Here is a 20296-nt window from a genome sequence, read left to right as displayed (position 1 = left end):
TCATCGCTTTGAGCATCATGTGTTCATTTTCATTTCCCAGAGATACTACAGTCCAAGCTCAATTGCGCTCTGTTCCACGCATCGTTATCTATGGTTGTATTCAGGTTAAGAAATTTGCACAAAAGAAAATGTGCTCTCATTTGCCTTTCTGTTGCTGTTGTCATCACATACAGACACCTCGGGTAAGTTGTGTCCTGACCAACTTTGGTATTTAGTGAGAGTTACTGGAAGTTTGTTTTGTACAAAGCATATAAAGAATGTTAATTTACATGCTCATTTGTAAAATTCCAATAAGGTGAGTGCGTTTTGGAATATGTTCATGTTGTGATCATGCTTTCCTTATTGGTTAAATAATTTGGTTTGCATTTTGACTAAATCATTTTTCTTAATGTAAACATGTTCAAGATTTCACTTTCCAACAAAGCATGTTGTTGAGATCTTCAGCACTTTCACGATGCATTTGGGAGAATAAAGAGTCAAGATGGTCCTTCTTGTTTAGATCATACGAGTAGGTTATTTATTTGCCGGAGCGCAGAGAGCAACCGCATCTCCCTGCATCGTACGAAAAGTCAAGCACATACACACACAGGCATTGATCGCTGTCAAATCACTTGAGGTCGCGTTGTGGCTGGGTTGGCACACCAGCTCAGTATTACAGCATTTCACAAAATGAGGATACAATCTAACTTTCTTAACACATGTCCTTCCAATTAAAGCATAAAACACTATTATGTGACAATGTCTTGACTATGAATTGCAATTCTTTAGAATGCTGAGAGGGGGACACAGAATGAGCAGGAAATTTGGACTGTGTGCCAACTCATCCCAGTTCACCTTGGAGGGTGAACCATTCCGTATCCTCGGTGGATCCATCCACTACTTTCGCGTGCCCAGGGCTTACTGGAGAGACCGCCTGATGAAAATGAAAGCATGTGGCATGAACACCCTGACCACGTAGGAATGTTTTTGTACCATATCACTCACCATCCCAGATCAATGTTAACTAAGGGCATTATGTACCAACACAGATTTGTGCCGTGGAGTCTTCATCAGCCACAGAGAGAGTTCTTCAACTTCCATACACAACTGGATTTAGAGTGAGACGACCTGACCTGACATCTTATTGCCTGGGGTTAACCACCTAAATTTGACAAGTGCAAATGCATACTTTATTTTTACTATTATGGTAATTCACGGCAACTCTTTGGTTGCGCTATGGGAATACTGTAGTTCCTCTCCTTCACCATCAAAGCCCTAGTGCATTGGGCAGAAGCGAGAGCCGGGGGACGCGTCCTGACAACAACATCTCCACAACAACAGCAATTTTCAAAGCGATGAAAACACAGGAGTGGCACATATGAAGCAGGATGCTATACCATAACCTGCTCCTTTTTTGCCAAACACATTTGATGCTTCATTTGGTGCGAATTCTTTGTTTTTGCCTTCCTGCTAATTACTCAATTTAATCTTTTCCCTTCGATTTCAGAGCATATATCAATCTTGCAGCTGACTTGGGTTTGTGGGTGATTTTACGTCCAGGGCCCTACATCTCTTCTGAGTTGGATCTCGGGGGGCTGCCAAGGTCAGACACTGAAGACAGAAGGTCTTTGTGTGGTGAAATGTAGACATCCGTCGATAAAAATCATTGTTACGCTACTGCTGCCCGCACAAAAGCCACTTGATACAAAACACAACCCATTCTGTATTCAATTCAAGATGGGTGAAAAAGTGTCATTGTCAGGGAAAGACTCAGACTCAGTGAGTGAAGCTTTGTCCGTAATGGGGTGGTGCACTGTGGCCCTGTTGTTTCTGTCGATTTGTGGATTTATTTGGCCCAGGATGTTTTCTGTTTCTTGGTAGCTGGCTTCTCCAAGATGGTGAAATGAGGTTGAGAACAACATACCCTGGATTCACTGAGGCTGTCAACATTTTTTTTGACAAACTTATTCCAAAAGTTGTTCCCTTGCAGGTGGCATTATATTCTATCGAGTCTGATTCAAGATCAGGTTCATGTTGCCTGTTGTAATACATCTCCCTGTGTCTTTCAGTTTAAGAAAGGTGGTCCCATTATTGCCGTCCAGGTTGAGAATGAATATGGGTCTTTTGCAAAGGATGATACTTACATGTCTTTCGTGAAAGAGGTAATATGACACGCATCATATGAATGCAAATAATCACTGGCCACAGCATGAGATGCACCTGCACAAACTAATGACATCCATCTAGAAATTTGATGCACAGCTTTAGAGTAAAAAAAAACATTTTATTTATAAAACACATTAGAAACAATTGCAGCATAAGAAAAGTGTTGTGCATCCACCATCCATCCATCCATCCACCCATCAATTTTCAACCGCTTATCCGCTTCTTATTATTATGAATAAATATGTGTAATCACTATGCTTTACGTCTGTGTAAGCTCTCAGGAGTGGTCCATCGATGAAAAGGTTTCTTCAGCCGTCTGTATTTCTTTTAAGGTGTCGGATGTTACCCTTCTAAAACAAGAGGCTTCGTCAGTGAACAAAAATTTTGCTGGTATATATATATATATATATATATATATATATATATATATATATATATATATATATATATATATATATACAGTAAAGTCTCGTTATATCGATATTCAAGGGAGTCCGAAAAAATATCGATATAACCAGGACTATCGATATATCCGACCCTGTTTGCATTTAATTTTCTCCGTGCGTGCATAGAAATAGTATCGATATAACCGGGACTATCGATATATCCGATATCGATATAACGAGACTTTACTGTATATATATATATATATATATATATATATATCCCTACTGTCCAGGGGTGGCGGTGCCAGACCTCTGCTGGGATAGGTCCATCTCTAAGGTTGGGGGGGACAGAGGACTATTTCCTGAGGCTACACTGATTACTTCTATTGTCCTGACTGATTATGGTCTACGACTGGCCTGATTGCTCCATTTACTCTGGTATCACCCCATCAGCATAACTAAGCCTATGTGGTAACGATCTCAGAAGTGTGTTGTAAGCATGATCCAAATGAAACCTCACACCACCATGGCGATTTAGTGAAGGGTTTTCCTGTTTTATAAAAATAGCTTCTTTTATTCCCCTTTCAAACTGTCTATTTTATTTCGCAAATATTTTAACTTGTTGAAGTAATCAGTATAGCCTCAGGATATAGTCCTCTGTTCCCCCCAACCTTAGAGCAGGGACCTATCATAGCAGAGGCCTGGCACCGTCACCTCTGATATAGATATAAGGCCAGAGCTACCCGCAAAATGTTAGTTTGCTGACGAAGCGTTTTGGATGAGAAGCGAAACATCCGACACCTTCAAAGAAGTACAGATGACAGCTGAAGAAACCTTTTCATCACTGTGCTTTACCACCCTGGGATTCTTTTCAAACAGGATATGTCCCCTGGTAAGAAACTGTAAGACAAGTGTGTTAGTCTTTGAGTCATATCACAATTTCAATGATCAAAATTACCAGAGTTGTTCTATCACAATATTGCGACTGAGCTTTGAGTACAATTAATTCAGTTTTGAAATATTAGTACCGGTACTACTTGTAAATATTTTGCAGGATGATGTAACACCATTAATTGTCTTAATATATTTTACATATATTTGTATTTTTTTAATGAGTGCATCTGTTCTTTGAGTACTCTATACCCCTCAAAATTCTAGGTGACTCTATTCTGTTTATTAAGTTATAGAGTATCGGTATTTTGATTGTGGTGATTTTTTGAAAGGCTTTGCAGTCCAGAGGGATCAGTGAGCTCCTGCTCACGTCAGACAACCACAACATGTTTAGGTCAGGGGGTGTAGATGGAGGTAAAGTATTCATCAGCAATACACAGACTCTCTTCCAAAGACTCACATTTGCTTAAATTCTGTTGTCTTTTAGTCATGAGATCAGTGAAGTTGAAGAAAATAAATCACAGAGCATTTCAGGATCTGAACATTATCCAGGTAGGTGTCATTTCTTCATCATTGCCCACACTGTCTTCAATGAGTATCGAATGACACACTATGACTTCTTTTCTGATTGTTAGCCAAACAGACCAACCATGGTTATGGATTACTGGACCGGCTGGTATGATGTATGGGGTGACCTCCATCATGTGCTCCCCCCAGAGGGTATGTTTTGTCACTTTATCATTCTTTATAGAAGATAGTATCAAAGCTTTATTTTCTGTATATGTATGGTAGCTGTCCATTTTAAGTGCTTTGTTACAGCTTCAGCTGTTGTTAAAGCGCTATATAAAGCAATATGTATTGTATTGTATCGTATTGTATTGTATTGTATTGTATTGTATTGCATTTTCGTCTTGCGTGTTTATACACTATATTAATTGTGTCAGGCGAAATTCTTGTCTTACCAATGGTTCTGTCCAAAACATACTAGATTCCTTTATACTGTATTATCCTTTATACCTATAGAAAATATTTAACATATTTTCCGGAGTATAAGGCGCACCGCAGTATAAGACACGCCCAAATGAATGGTGTATTACCAAACCTTTTCCATATATGAGACTCACCAGACTATAATTCATTGAAGGTGCGCCACCTTCAATGAATGAAAAAAAAAATTCCTAATATGATATATAAATATATACACGTTTTCCAAATATAAGCCACACCACATTATAAGGCGCTACAGTCGAGGGTGGGGTTATGCACTACTTCTTCTACAGGGGAAATAGAGTTGGTGACTGCTGACAGTAATTGCGAGACCTGTTGTGGCTCAATATTACTTCACATATACCTGCATATAAGGCAAAAGGTCATCTTTTGAAGAAAATTAAGGCTTTTGGGTGTGCCACTGGAAAATACGATACCTTAAATTTTGGCAAAGGCCCAGCAATCCCCCCACCCCCTCCAATTAATTTTTTTTAATATATCTTCCAGAAATGTCTACAACTTTTCACATCTATCGGTAACTATAGTGTACAGCGTATCATGTTATAAGGTTAAAGGTTATGTCTCATGGTGAATGAAAGGCTTAAAAATAATGCTTTTGGGCTAAATATAGTAGTTAGATGTTCACTGGTACAGTATTGTTTCTTTTCTTATCTTTTTGCTATGTAAATTTGAATGCAAATGTTCAAATATAGGTCAAGCTATTTTGAATGAGCTCCATATAAAGGAGCTCAACATTTATCTAGGATATGGTCCTAGCTATTGAATCGAATCGACTTGAATATTTTGTAAGATGACCATGATTGCTGTTGTTATTGCAAAAATGTTCACAGATATGGTATCCACTGTCCGCGATATTTTGAGGCGTGGAATGTCTATAAACCTGTACATGTTCCACGGAGGCTCCAGTTTTGGTTTCATTAGCGGAGGGTTGGCTGAACCTTCCTACAAAGCATTGGTCCCCAGCTACGGTAGGTGGTAGTCTAAAATAAACTCCCGTTCTCTTTCACGCAAATGTGCGTGAACGTGATAATGAGGTAATTTGATGAGATCAGTTATATTTAAATGATTTTGGATCCTACACTTTTAAATGAATAATACATTAAACAACTAACAATAGACAGCACTTTTTTTTGTAGATTATGACGCGCCCTTGTCCGAAGCTGGAGAGTACACTCAGAAGTACCATCTCCTCAGAGATCTGTTCTCTCAATTAAAAAGTAAGATAAACAATACATATTCTGTAAATGTGGCTGGAGCACCATATATTGACTCGATTCCCTCTCAAGGTGGTGAAGCGCTCCCCGACCTGCCAGTGCTCCAACATAAGGCAGCATATGAGCCAGCTGATATGTACCAGCACCTGTCCTTATGGGATGCTTTGAGCTTTACTGAGGGAGTATGTCTTTAAACGTACGATTGCCTATCAATGTTTGTGAAGCAGAGAGTTGCTGTTATGTCAAACCTTGATTGTTACCTCCACAGCCATTGAAATCAAACATGCCGGTTAACATGGAAAATCTAGAAGTCAACAACAACAATGGACAATCCCATGGATACACACTATATGAGACAGCAATCACCAAAGGAGGGTTATTGACGTCAGGAAACAACGTTAAAGATCGTGCACTTGTGAGTTGTAACTTTCTATGAGAGCTTAAGCTCTTGGTGTATTATTTAACTATTTTCCGCTGCAGTAATGATAATGTGTCACTTGTACACCATGAGAAGTTGTCCACTGTAAGTGAACATTGTGCCTTTAAAGCACCGGTGTCAAAGTCAAGGCCCGGGGGCCAAATCTTGTTCATCACAACATTTTATTCGGCCCTCAAAAGCAAATCAAACTTGTGAAATTCCTTATTCAGGAATGAGAATTTTCCGTGATCACCGAACCAAAATTTCAATTTGTCCCATGTTAACCACAATAACAGTCATTATTTTTTACTTCAAATTTATAAAAATACCAGTAGTTATTTCTTAATTTGTTGTGTGCTGTAGATGTGATATTTGGAGGGGTTTCAACATTCTAATGGCTTCCTCAGATTCATAACAGCCCCTGAGATGAAACCATAAAAACAATGTGGCACGCCGCAAAAAAATGGGTTTGAGACCCTTGCTTTGAAGGGTCAACAGCGTTTATTATTGTCATTATAGTTTGAAGTGAAAGTCACCGATAATGGCGTCTATTCTGCAGCAACATGGATTTTTTTACTTTTAGTGTAAACCAATGGCAATTTCAACAGCGTTTATTATTGTCATTGTAGTTTGAAGTGAAAGTCACCGATAGTGGCGTCTATTCTGCAGCCTTTTCGTGTAAACCAATGGCAATTTATGATGTGTTTTAGCCATATTTTGCCATGTGTGCAAGATTGATTGATCTGATCAAAGAAGCACAGCAATTGGGAAAACAAATAGTTTATCAGCGCCAGTGAACTGTTGGAAGCAATGCTGCTTCAAATCGAATTCAACAGACAGGAATAAAAGGCAGTGCGGCACAGTGTATGACCGGTTAGCATGTTTGCCTCACAGTGCAAAGGTGCAGGGTTCGATTCTGACACCGGCCCTTCCATGTGGAGAATCAGAATCAGAATCAGAATCAGAATCATCTTTATTGCCAAGTATGTAGAACACACAAGGAATTTGTTTCCGGTAGAACACGCTGCACTAGTATCGTTGTCAAAAAAACTGCTAAGTGGCACTATACAGTTCCATTTTGGCTACTGTTGAAAGAGTTCAAAGAGTTAATGGCTTGGGGGAAGAAGCTGTTTAAATGTCTGCTGGATTTTGCATGGTCTCTCTGTGCCTGGGTGTGGTTTTCTCTGGTACACATTTTAAAAACATGAATGGCAGGTTCATGCAAAACTACTGTATTTTGAGTTTACCTTCCAGTGTAGTTCAAATTTCAACAGTGTTTTATGCACAACATACTGTAAGTGGTGTTAACAAAATGGCTGTGATTTTTTTTCTCAACCCACAACCCTATTTTTAGAATTACTATATCTAATTTGAGGTGTTTGGTTTATTTCACAGGTTTTTGTAAACAAACGTTACATTGGGCTTTTCAAGCACCAGAATTTGGAATTGGCTGTTCCAGATGGAAAGGTATTACAACAGACTAGTGATCAATACATTTTATTTGCATTGTGCTTTGGAATGGATCCTGATTCGCCCCTGTTAAACTGAAAATGAACATAAATGCTACTGTATATACCAGTGGCGGGCCGTGCATGTCAACCCTAGGCCTCCAATAGTGCTACGTCTGAATCAATCCACAGTTGCGAGTGTGGTGTGATTTACTGCACGTCCACTAGAGGATGCCGTTAGCCAGGAAATAACTTGTGACTTGAAGAAACTTAAAGGACAACCGAGGTCTCTGGACAAGTTGTGTCCATAATTTGTAAAATTGCTTCAAATTACTTCTACTGAGCATATTTTAATTAGATTCCACCGCATATAGCTATATTTTACGTTTTAAGGCTCGCGCTGAATATTCAGGAAGTCTTGTTTTTGAGTTGGTGACGAGTCCGTACGTGGACTGCCCCCTGACCGTAAAAAAGACGCATTGTAGCGGTCCTTCCATCACGTCAATGTATTTTGCTGTACTGTTTGGTTTGAAAACCTTGTGTTGCACCCAAAACCCGCCAGAAGAGGGCGTCCAAGCTCCATGGAAGGAATTTATCAGCCTGTGGAAACGGGCTGATTCATTCCTCACAACAGCGGTGGCCATTTTTGGGTGCGACATTCCGCCCCGCCCGTTTGCCTCAAAATGACACGGAATAATTTCTTTAATCGATTGCAAACATGTCTGCTTTCCTCTTCAGAACTATTTGAATCCTATTCATAACTGGATGTGTAACAAGAAAGCATATTCTCCGAATCTCCAGCAATGCAAGACGTCTTGGCGTGACGTCACGAACTGGGGACGGGACTTCCTGAAAATGCCCAATTCGCAGCTCAAATTTGTGCAGATTTTGGACACTTTAAGTCATTTTTATTGGTGTTTTGCATTTGAATAAAAATATACCGCGTGTTTTGGGTATTTTAGATGCTATAAAACGTTTTTCTGATGTCAGTTAAGAAACAAAAAAGCGACGGCGGTTGTCCTTTAAATACTGTGATTAAATTATTCAAATTTTTACTATGAACGTGTGGATTCATAATAACCTCATTGTTAGCTTTGGAGCTGTCCAACCTTTCTTAATGATGTCCATCTATTCTTGAAAAGTCTGTCTTTTTAATGGCTTTAACAGTATAACTGCAAACAAATCCAGTTCTTCTCCTCCATCAGCCATTGTGGGTTGACAAAACCGCTTTTAAATCAACACAACAACACATTTTTTTTGGCGCAGCTCGGTACAGATACAGTGTGCTAGCTCTGGCCAATAGGCACTTATCACTAGTGGTCAGTAATACTATGATTGGCTAGTGACTAGGTAATCATGTGCCTAGTCAATCATAGTTTGCGAGACGTTTCCAGCACGCCTTAAGTGTCCAACTCGAAATCTGATTGGGTAAAGCAATAGTCTACAATAGAATAGAACACAATAGTCATCTACAAAATCGAGGTTGATCAGGATCCCAATTGTTCATAAAAATGGAATGGAAAAACTCATTACACTTGAATTAGTCTTTTGGTTTAAAGTTAGTTCAGTAAACATTGTGGAGATTTATTTTTCTGTTGTTGTTGTTGTTGACACAAGAATGCTGATAGAAAAGTACAGAGAAGGTCAGAAGGAATTCCATTGTGTCTTTGTAGATCTGGATAAAGTGTATGACAGGGTGCCCAGAGAAGGGCTGTGGTATTGCATGAGGAAGTCTGGAGAGACAGAAAAGTATGTCAGAGTGGTGCAAGACATGCATGATGACTGTTAGACAGTTGTGAGGTGTGCTAACGGTGTGATGGAGGGATTAAATGTGGAGGTGGGACTTCATCAGGGGTCAGCTGTGAGCCCCTTTTTATTCATGATGGTGATGGATTGCTGACAGACGATGTTAGACAGTAATCTCCTTGGTGACTGTGATCTGTAGCGAGAGCAGGGAACAGGTGGGGGAGAAACTAGAGAGGTGGAGGTTTTCCCTGGAACGGAGAGAAATGAAGTATTTATAATTGTATTTTATTTATTGTATTCTATTTGTGATTGTATTTTATTTATTATAGTACTTATGCTTGTCTGTGACTGTAAAGTGACTGTAATGTGTTATTATTATTATTATTATTATTATTATTATTATTATTATTATTATTATTATTATTATTATTATTATTATTATTACTCACAGCAAGACGGAATATATGAGTGTGAATGAGAGGGACCCAAGTACAAGAGTGATGCTACAGGGACAAGAGATGAAGAAGGTGGAGGATTTTAAGTACTTGGGGGTCAATTGTCCAGAGCAATGGAGAGTGTGGAAAAGAGGTGAAGAAGCGTGTCTAGGCAGGCTGGAGTGCTTGGAGAAAAATGTCAGGTGTGATGTGTGACAGAAGTGTTTCAGCTAGGATGAAAGGAAAGGTGTATAAAACGGTGGTGAGACCAGCCATGATGTTTGGACTGGAGACAGTGCCACTGAAGAAAAGACAGGAAGCAGAGCTGGAGGTAGCAGACTTGAAGATGTTGAGGTTTTCTTTGGGAGTGACCAGGTTGGATAGGATCAGGAATGAGTACATTAGAGGGACAACTCATATTCGAGGCTTTGCAGAGAAAGTCAGAGAGGCCAGACTGAGATGGTTTGGACATGTCCAGAGGAGAGAGAGTGACTATATCGGGAGAAGGATGCTGAATCTTGAACTGTCAGGCAGGAGACCGAGAGGAAGACCGAAGAGGAGGTTTATGGATGTGCTCAAAGAGGACATGAAGGTAGCTGGTGTGAGAGAAGAGGATGCACAAAACCAGTTTTGTGACTGAGGACACTGATTCACTGTGGCGACCCCTGATGGGAAAAGCAGAAAGGAAAAAAAGACGTTGTTGTTGACACAAACATGACCTAATGATCAAAATCCATGACAGGGACCGCGGACGTTAAGTTTATTGGTGGAAAACTGTGGACGAGTTCACCAGGGAAAGGACCTTGACAAGCAACGTAAAGGTGTTTGCTCGACAAAATATTCAGATGTTAATCTGCCAGTTAGAATGTAGAAGGCAATTTTAATGTGCATTCTTGCAGGTCTTGTAGGGGACATTTTACTCAACAATATTCCACTACGGGAGTTCACAATATACAGCTTGGAAATGAAACCCAGCTTTATTTCTAGGTTTGTACACCTTCATCTAACAATGGATTTGTTTTTTTGCGACTGTTTGCTTGAATTAGATGTCTTGTTTTAGTCTCTATCAGGCTCCTTGGAAAACTCTTCAGGAAAAACCCAGCTTCCCTTCTTTTTTCATGGGCCATCTATTTGCGGATGGCTATCCTAGCGATACCTTTGTGAAACTGCCAGTGAGTGGAATGTTTTAACACCATTTATGAATTTCTAAGCCTTAGTTTGCAAATAGAGTATGTGTGGCGATTAGCAATGAGCAATTATCGTTTCGTTCACAGGGTTGGGAGAAGGGCGTTGTGTTTATTAACGGAATAAACTTGGGACGCTACTGGTCAATTGGACCCCAGCAGACTCTTTACCTCCCTGGTCCTTTTCTCAACAGGGGAATCAATCAGGTTTGTATGAGTCATTTGTTCATGACTTCGAGCTATGTAGAGCAAAGAGCATCATCATTTTTTTTACTTTTAATGTGTTTCATCTGTGATCAGATTTTACTCTCAGAGTTGTTTAAAGTTCTTATTATTATGATCATTAGATCATTGTGTTCGAGGAGATAGAAGGGGACTACAAGGTCAACTTTGAGGACACGGCAGATCTTGGCATGGAAGCTGACATTCATTGACTCTCATCATTTCTTTTGTCTTGTATGCTGAATGTAATGTATCATTATTATTATTATTATTATTATTATTATTATTTATTTATTTATTTTAAATTTTTTTCCTTTCGGCTTTTCCCTTCAAGGGGTCGCCACAGCAAATCAGTGTCCTCCATCTTTAGAGGTTTGATCTGCATGTTTGTTTTGGCCAAACTTTTACGTCGGATGCCCTTCCTGACACAACACTCTGTATTTATCCGGGCTTGGGACTGGCACAAGAAGACATATGTCCCTCTGTGGCTACAGAATAAGCAACTCGCTCAGTTAAAAGGCTCCCAAACACAGAATGGTCATCGGCACAGCAACATTCAAAAAAGCAAAAACTATACTCATACTGTTATCTCATCTCATCTCATTTTCCATAGCGCTTATTCCTCATTAGGGTCGCTGGTGCCTATCTCAGCTGTCTTCGGGCACGAGGCGGGGGACACCCTGAATTGGTTGCCAGCCAATCGCAGGGCACACAAAGACGTACAACAGTCACCTCACACTCACACCTAGGGACAATTTGGAGTGGTCAATCTGCCTGCCATGCATGTTTTTGGAGTGTGGGAGGAAACCGGAGGACCCGGAGAAAACCCACGCGGGTCCGGGGAGAACATGCAAACTCCACACAGGGAGGCTGGACCGGGACGCGAACCGGCGATCTGCACTGTGAAGCCGGTGTGCTAACCACTCGACTACCGGGCCGCCCACTCACTGTTATTATTATTGCAAATTCACTGATGTAGTTTTTTTAATTATGTTTTAAGTATTGCGGAGGAGAGATGTCCATTTCCTTAATGCCCTCCTTGGACACAGGTTCTTTTTTTGCCCTGCAAGGTGGAATAAAACCCAACACCACGTTGTCTGTTCTGCAGTTTATGACAACAGAATATAATCGATTTGGTCTTCTGAGAGTTTCATATTTCATCAGGAAGCCAAGGAAAAATACAGTGTCACATTTATCTAGGGATAATATGTTAATGAGAAGTGGTCAGTTCTGCCGCTGATGTCAAAATCAGAAATAAAGGAAGGTTGATCCAATTAGATCTTGGACATGATGCGGAAAGTCTAGACTTCTCCTGCTGTGCATAATTCTGAAGATAAGAGTGGCTCTTTAAGGGATCTTGACGGCCTCCATTGAGTCCTCTGAGGTGAGGGATGGAAACGAACACACTAAGGCGCAGTTAATCACTCAAGGCAGATTAAAACTGTGAGGGTAATTTATTAATGAAATCAAACGTAAGAACTTTGGGATGGCACATAATGAAGCTACCTGCACCCACTGGTGCAGGTAGCTCGCATAGATGGTCGATGGCATTAGAAGAGAAGAGCGGGCTTGCTATTTGGGAGAGCTTTTGTACGACCGGCAGGATGTGGCATCATTGACCGGTTGTATAATAATAACGGAAGTCTGAGAAAATAAAATGATGTTAAGAAAATAAAACAATGTTTATAATGTGTTTGTATAGTGAATTGCCTTAACACGCTTCCACACTAGTATCCTTTCTTTTCGGAGTTTAAACAGATGTTCAGGTAAGGCTGGTACCAATAGTACTCATAGTAAGTCAAAATTCCTGAACAAAAGATTTGTCATTTGTGAATTACTCACAAAAAAAATCGGAATAGATAATATATTATTTTCAAATGTGTTCATAGAATTAAGCATATATTTCAGTAGGATGGAGTATCTTCTTCTTTTCCTTTCGGCTTTTCCCCTCAGGGGTCGCCACAGCGAATCAATGTCCTCCATCTATCCCGGTTTTGTGCATCCTCTTCTCTCACACACAGGATGGAGTATACAGTTAAAAAACAAAACACGTTTAGTCAATGGTCAACTGACTGTAAAATATCATAAAAAGGATCTTTTTGCTAAATCATCCAGCATGGGACTATTTTATAACAAGGATTTGATTTTAATTTTAACGTTGAAACTTGTCATAGTGCAACAGAACAAAGACTGTTGTGGCAGAAATGTGTGACCAAATTGTGTGGCAAACAATTTCCTCGTGCACACATAAACACATACATACATACACATTCATGGACTTAAATTGCTAAACCCATTTCCATAAAAATCTGGGTTTTAAAATCAAAGTGCATATCGGAAGCGGGAACGGTTCGCTGGGTGTTTCTAAAACACACAGTGGCGGGACGTGCATGTCTCTCCTAGGCCTTCAGTAGTTCTAGTCTGAATCAATCAGTGTGGTGTGATATTACTACACGTTCACTAGAGGGTGCTGTTGGCCAGGAAATAACTTGTGTCTTGAAGAAACTTAAGAAATACTTTTTGAATTTTTACTATGAATGTGTGGATTCATGATAACCTTATGAAATATTATTTGCTATTTTTTGTTAGCCTTGGGAACTACTTTAAAACAACTCCCGGCGCGTCAACTCAGTGTCGGGTCGTTATTCGTTTGCTCCTGTCAAGTTTTGCTCATGTTTGTCTGTAGCTCATGTTTCATTCTTGTTCTTTATCATGTTCTCGCACGTGTTCTTGATCATGTTGTTACTCATGCTACAGCCACAGTTTTTAGCTTCGCCGTGGTTTTTATTTGTTACTTTGGATTTTTGCTTTTTTTCATTTTTGAGTTCTGGATTTAGTTTTTCTCTTTAACTCATTCACTGCCCGACTGTCATTTTCACTCAAATTGCCTTAAACTCTCTTCTTTCATCAGAAAAAAAGTGTCACATCCTGATTGGCGTCAGGTGCGCGCCCCTCCCCTCCCTGCTCTCCGGGCTCGCTCACCTGATTCCAATCCCACTGATTGTGCCTTCTAGCTATAAAAGCCACCCGGTTTCACTCGGTTTTCCCTGGTGTATTTCCTCATTCCATGCCCTTGTCGCATCACAGTACGCAGGTTGGTCCCGCTTGGCAGTCGTTGCCTCGCTATTCCATTTCGTCACTTTATGTTTGTTCTCTGCGTGTCTCAGTAAAGCCTCTTTTGAACCAAACCTGTCTCCATCGAGTATTTTGGATCCAGCGCTCCTTTTTGTCCGACGAGATCTGTTGCCACACCTCGTGCGGACGTGACAGCAGTTAGATGGGTCTGGAGTTATCTGAGCTTGAAATGGGGGCAGCTGTACAAAAGACAAATGGCGCCCACTCGTGGGATGGAAAAACATTGCCAGAGATCTGAGCAGCGCTTTATGGGCACCCCCCGCAAGAAAAAAACAAAACATGAATAAATTTGGGAATGGCAGTCCACGTCACGCTTTTCAATTCCCAAATAAATTCAGGAATGGCAGTGAATGAGTTAAAATAGAATTTGTCAAGTCCATGTGGTCCTCCCTCTCACCTGCTTTTTTGGGGTCCTCCACCACCATGCTGTGTGACATAGAGCTATGGGTTGTGACCGAAAGAAAAAGATCAAGTATTTCAACAACTGAAATGAGTTTCCACCAAATGGAAGGGCTCAGAGTGGAGTTGCTACTTCACTTTTTAAGAGGCGCCAGATGCAGACGCTCTGACATCAGTTTCAAATGCTTCTGAGGTTTGTCCTTGGTCTTCTGAGCATGTCCCAGTTGGAGAAGGTCTAGAGAAAAACAAAGCACACAATGGAGATATTTGGTCTACCAACTGGAAGATCTCGGTGAAGTAGCCAGGGAAAGTTAAGTCTTGGTTCTCTTGATTAACATGGTATCTCAGCAAACTGATCCCTGGATTGGATGGATGGATGGATGGAGAATTTTGTTGTGTGAATGCCTCCAAGGCCAGTAAACTCCATACTCAATACTCGAAAAATTCTCGATTCTGTTAATTTGTTGATTTATTTACTTAACAAATGCCTTTAAAACACTGTGTAATTAATGTAAATTGAGCAACCATGTTCATCAGCTCTGAAAAAACCCTATCGGGTCAACTGAAATTTATATTTATTTCACGAGTCCACAGTTGACAAATATGAAAAACATCCCGTGATCTAAACCCATCAGGGCAATGTAAAGAATAAGATCAATGATTGAGGGAACTCACATTACAAGACAACAAGGCTACAATGATGCCAACACTGAATTGAATCAAAATATTGGTTATCAGCCTCCTTGAATATTAATAATTGGTATCGCTTTGTCTCCACTATAAATCAACATCTGTATCATCCGTAAAATAAAGACATATTGGTCTATCTTTGACATTTCGGTATATCTCTAATTTAATATATAGACTTTATAATAATATTAATAATAATAATGTATGTCGTCCAGTGTTTCATGATTCTTAGTATCTGGATGCTATCCAGTGACTGCTGAGAAAGGACAGCTGACAACATAGGAAAGTCTGTGTGACAGCTTGGAGAGACAGCTGACAGGAGGGAATAGACCCCACTGGGGCTGTCATGGGCTAGCTACCCATGGTGGCAGTCACCAACGCTGGTTCAGTTTGTTGGAGGCACCCGCTAAATGCTACAGAAAGAATACAAAGAAAGATACCCCTAGAGCCTGCGAGAGCGGGGGCGCAAGATGGCTCAATGACTGACAACACGGTTACCGACCCAGGAACGAACCTGACTACGAGCAAGAACATGGCACATGAGACAACGGCAGCAGGATACTCACTCAAGGTGTGCGTCTGTGGCTGGGCAAAAGTAACATCAGCTATCGGGTTAAAGATCCACCAAGGGAAGAGACAGTGCTTGGGAAAGCAGAGACAAGGGCCTCGCATTGACCAATATTTCTTACGAAGTCAGACGTCAAATAAGTCGAGTGAAGCACAGCGACGGGACGACAACCAAAGTTCGCAGAGCGTCTACACCCCTGTCAGGGACGATGGTAATGCACTCACAGAACGAAAGGTGGAAGAGCCCACGCAACCACAGAGACCTCCCAAGGAGCACAAGATCAAAGGGCACAGACCAAGTGTGAAGTGGCCAAAAGCTATCGAGAAAAGAGAGTGGGAAACCGTCAACAACGATCTGACTAAAATCTTGGAGCAACAAGTGGGCACAGCAGAGAAAAAGCTGGAAAATATTGGTGACATCATCTATCACTACGGGGAGGAGCGCTTTGGAGTGTACATCCGGAAAACCGCCAATGCAAGACCACTACCAACCAAATCCAGGAGGCAGCAAGAGATAGACAGACTGGTCAGAGAAAGAAGGGACCTGCGTAAACAGTGGAAGAAGGCCTCTGATGCAGAGAAAGAAGGTCTCATGCTGCTCCAAGGGGACATCAAATGCCGGTTGGCAACCTTACGAAGGGCAGAAAACTTCAGAAAACATCGCAAGAACAAGGAACACACAAGAACATGGTTCTATAAAAACCCCTTCAAGTTTGTCAAAGACCTCTTCGCGAAGGACAAAAGCGGAATCCTTAAAACCTCCAAGCAGGAACTTGAAAAGCATCTGGAAAAGGTCCACCAGGACACAAAAAGGCAGGAAAAACTAGTTATCCCACATGACATCCCCCCTATTGAACCACCAGAATTCAACCTCGAGACTGGCCCTCCAAAATGGAAGGAAGTGGACAATACAATACGGCGTGCAAGAACAGCATCAGCCCCGGGGCCAAATGGAGTTCCATATAAGCTCTACAAGAACGCACCAGATGTTCTGCGTTATCTTTGGAGACTCATGAGGATTGTGTGGCAGAAAGGGATAATACCAAAGGCATGGCGGAGACCCGCATCCTTCTCCTTCCCAAGGAGAAGGATGCGGCAGACATCAGTCAATTCCGTCCAATTAGCCTTCTCAACGTTGAGGGGAAAATCTTCTTTAATGTTTTAGCACGGAGACTTTCCACCTACCTGGAGAAGAACAAGTACGTCAATACATCTGTACAGAAGGCTGGCATCCCTGGGTTCTCTGGTTGCTTGGAGCACACAAGTATGATCTGGCACCAAATCCAAGCGGCAAAGAAAGACAAGAGAGATCTTCATGTCATCTTCCTTGACCTGGCCAATGCCTTTGGCTCAGTTCCCCATAACCTTCTCTGGGAATCCTTCAACTTCTTCCATGTTCCACTACCCATTACTGCCTTGGTAAAAGCCTACTTCGAAGACCTGCAACTCTGCTTCACAACACCTGACTTCACAACATCATGGCAGCGTGTAGAAGTCGGCATCATGGCAGGTTGTACGATTTCACCCCTGGCCTTCACAATGGCCATGGAGGTCATCATCAGGGCCTCAAGGTGGGTGGTGGGAGGTGAGCGAACAAGGAATGGGATCCACCACCCACCTATCCGGGCATACATGTATGACATGACCACCTTGACCACTACCGCAGCTTGCACCAGGCGGCTACTTGGAAAACTGCAGGAAAACATTAAATGGGCCCGGATGAAAATCAAGCCGAGCAAGTCACGCAGCATCTCAATCGTCAAGGGACAACTAAAAAATGTGAAGTTCTGCATTGGTGGTGACCCAATACCAACGGTGTCTGAGGAACCGGTCAAAAGCCTGGGCAGGTGGTACAATGCAAGCCTCAGAGACAAAGATCAAGTGCAGCAACTCAAGCAGGACATCACCAATAGTCTGGAAAACATCAACAAGACTGAGCTGCCAGGAAAGCTCAAGCTCTGGTGTCTGCAGTTTGGACTTCTCCCTCGAGTAATGTGGCCACTCACAGTCTATGAGGCCCCACACTCAACTGTGGAGAAGATGGAGCGAACCATCACTAGATACGTGAAACGCTGGCTTGGTGTTCCACGCTGTCTGTCTAACATCGGCCTTTATGGCAAAGGGGTCCTTGAGCTTCCAATCACAAGCCTCACCGAAGAGTACAAGTGCGCTAAAGTGAGACTTCAGATGACCCTACCAGACTCCAGAGACCAGAAGATCAGTCAAGCTGCACCCCCCCTATCAACGGGACGGAAATGGACGCCATCCATTGCAGTGCAGCAGGCCACAGCAGCTCTAAGGCACAGCGACATTGTGGGACACGTTCAGCTCGGAAGAGGGGGGTTTGGCCTTACAAACAAACCTTCTTGGCGTAAGGCTTCAATATCGGAAAGAAGGAAAATGGTGATAGCAGAGGTGCGCCGCCAAGAGGAAGCTGAAAGAACTGCACGGGCTGTCTCTCTTGCCAAGCAGGGACAATGGATGAGGTGGGAAGGCCTGGAGAAGAGAAGGCTCAGCTGGAAGGATCTCTGGGAAATGGAGGCAAGCAACATCAGCTTCATCATCAGAGCTAGCAATGACGTGCTCCCATCTCCAAGAAACCTTCACCAATGGTATGGCGAAGATCCAACCTGTGACCTCTGTCGAACGCCAGGAACTCTCAAACACATCCTGACCGGTTGTAAGACCAGCCTCACACAAGGCCGCTACACCTGGAGGCACAACCAGGTCCTAAAGAGTTTGGCAGTTGTCCTTGAGAGCAAGAGGAATACCATCAACTCCTTGCCAACGCGAGCCACCACGTCCAGCACAGCACCATTGACCTTCATCCGAGAGGGACAGGAAAAGCCCAACCATCCTACTGCTAAACCAGAAGTTGGACAGCTATCCGGGGCCCGCGATTGGGAGATGCGGGTTGACATTGGCCAGCAATTGGTTTTCCCAGCGGAGATTGCAGTCACCACCCTCAGACCAGACTTGGTGCTCTGGTCCTCGTCACTCAAGGCTGTCTACATCGCAGAACTCACAGTCCTGTGGGAAAACTCTGTTGAAGAAGCCTATGAGCGCAAGAAGCTGCGCTACACAGAACTCGCAGTGGAGGCGCAACAGCGGGCATGGAAAACCAAAGTATATCCAATTGAAGTTGGATGCAGAGGGTTTGTGGCTTCCTCCACCATCAGGCTGCTAAAAGACCTGGGTATCCGTGGACAGGCTCTGCGGCACACAGTTAAGTCACTCTCTGAAGCGGCAGAAAGAAGCAGCCACTGGCTCCGGATAAAGAGGAAGGACCCTTGTTGGGCTCATAGGTCAGCAACCTAAGACCCCCCCTACCAGCTTCTGAACATTTGATTGGGCATGGGACACAAGCACAGGCGTGATCAACCTGTCGCTGGCCACCATCGATGAGGGTGTCTAGTGATTAAAAGGCCGAAACACCCAATTATTCTTTGGCACACTACTGACGATGTGTCCCAAATTCAAAACCTCCCATCCCTGAGGCACAGCTCCAACATCACGTCCAGTGGTTCATGATTCTCTTCTCTCTCTCTCTCTCTCTCTCTCTCTCTCTCTCTCTCTCTCTCTCTCTCTCTCTCTCTCCCACTATCTCTCTATATCTCTCTCTATCTCTATCTCTCTCTATATCTCTATCTCTCTCTCTCTCTCTATCTCTCTCTCTCTATCTCTCTCTCTCTAGCTCTCTCTCTCTCTCTCCCTCTCTCTCTCTCTATATCTATCTCTATCTCTCTCTCTATCTCCCTCTCTATCTATCTATCTATCTATCTATCTATCTATCTATCTATCTATCTATCTATCTATCTATCTATCTATCTATCTATCTCTCTATCTATCTATTTATCTATCTATGATGATTCTCTTCTCTCTCTCTCCCCTATCTCTCTATCTCTATCTCTCTAATTCTCTCTCTCTCTCTCTCTCTCTCTCTCTCTCTCTCTCTCTCTCTCTATATATATATATATATATATATATATATATATATATATATATATATATATATATATAGCTCTCTCTCTCTCCCTCTCTCTATCTATCCCTCTCTCTCTATCTCTATCTCTCTCTCTCTATCTATCTCTATCTCTCTCTATCTATCTATCTATCTATCTATCTATCTATCTATCTATCTATCTATCTATCTATCTATCTATCTATCTATCTATCTATCTTTCTCTCCCTCTCTCTCTCTTTCTCGCTCTCTCTTTCTCTCTCTCGCTCTCTCTTTCTCTCTCTCTTTCCCTCTCTCGCTCCTTCTCTATCTATCTATCTATCTATCTATCTATCTATCTATCTATCTATCTATCTATCTATCTATCTATCTATCTATCTATCTATCTATCTATTTCTATCTAACTTTCTATCTGTCTATCCAGTCTATCTGTCTATCTTGTCTATCT

General features: G+C 41.9%; 1 protein-coding gene across 2 annotated transcripts; it reads left to right on the top strand.

Moving 5' to 3' along the window:
- Window positions 1–52: 52 nt before the first annotated feature.
- Window positions 53–14251, top strand: LOC148886146 (beta-galactosidase-1-like protein 2). Of its 2 annotated transcripts, XM_089017526.1 has the most exons (20): window positions 76–182; window positions 769–954; window positions 1029–1097; window positions 1487–1582; window positions 1861–1969; window positions 2049–2141; window positions 3755–3836; window positions 3910–3974; window positions 4058–4142; window positions 5261–5398; window positions 5567–5647; window positions 5717–5826; window positions 5913–6059; window positions 7458–7529; window positions 10433–10511; window positions 10590–10677; window positions 10751–10862; window positions 10965–11081; window positions 11222–11341; window positions 11431–14251. In XM_089017526.1, the coding sequence occupies exons 1-19, from the start codon at window positions 91–93 to the stop codon at window positions 11306–11308; spliced, it is 1908 nt and encodes a 635-aa protein (XP_088873652.1). In that variant the 5' UTR covers window positions 76–90; the 3' UTR covers window positions 11309–11341; window positions 11431–14251. The 2 variants fall into 2 exon arrangements, with proteins under 2 accessions (XP_088873651.1, XP_088873652.1); XM_089017525.1 differs by having other exon boundaries at window positions 53–182; window positions 5567–5826.
- The last annotated feature ends 6045 nt before the right edge of the window (window positions 14252–20296 follow it).

This window comes from Hippocampus bargibanti, linkage group LG16 (genome assembly GCF_051943395.1).
Source record: "Hippocampus bargibanti isolate YZ-2025 linkage group LG16, ASM5194339v1, whole genome shotgun sequence".
NCBI lineage: Eukaryota > Metazoa > Chordata > Actinopteri > Syngnathiformes > Syngnathidae > Hippocampus > Hippocampus bargibanti.
Note: the sequence above shows the minus strand (reverse complement) of the source record. Positions and strands in the feature narration are given on the sequence as shown.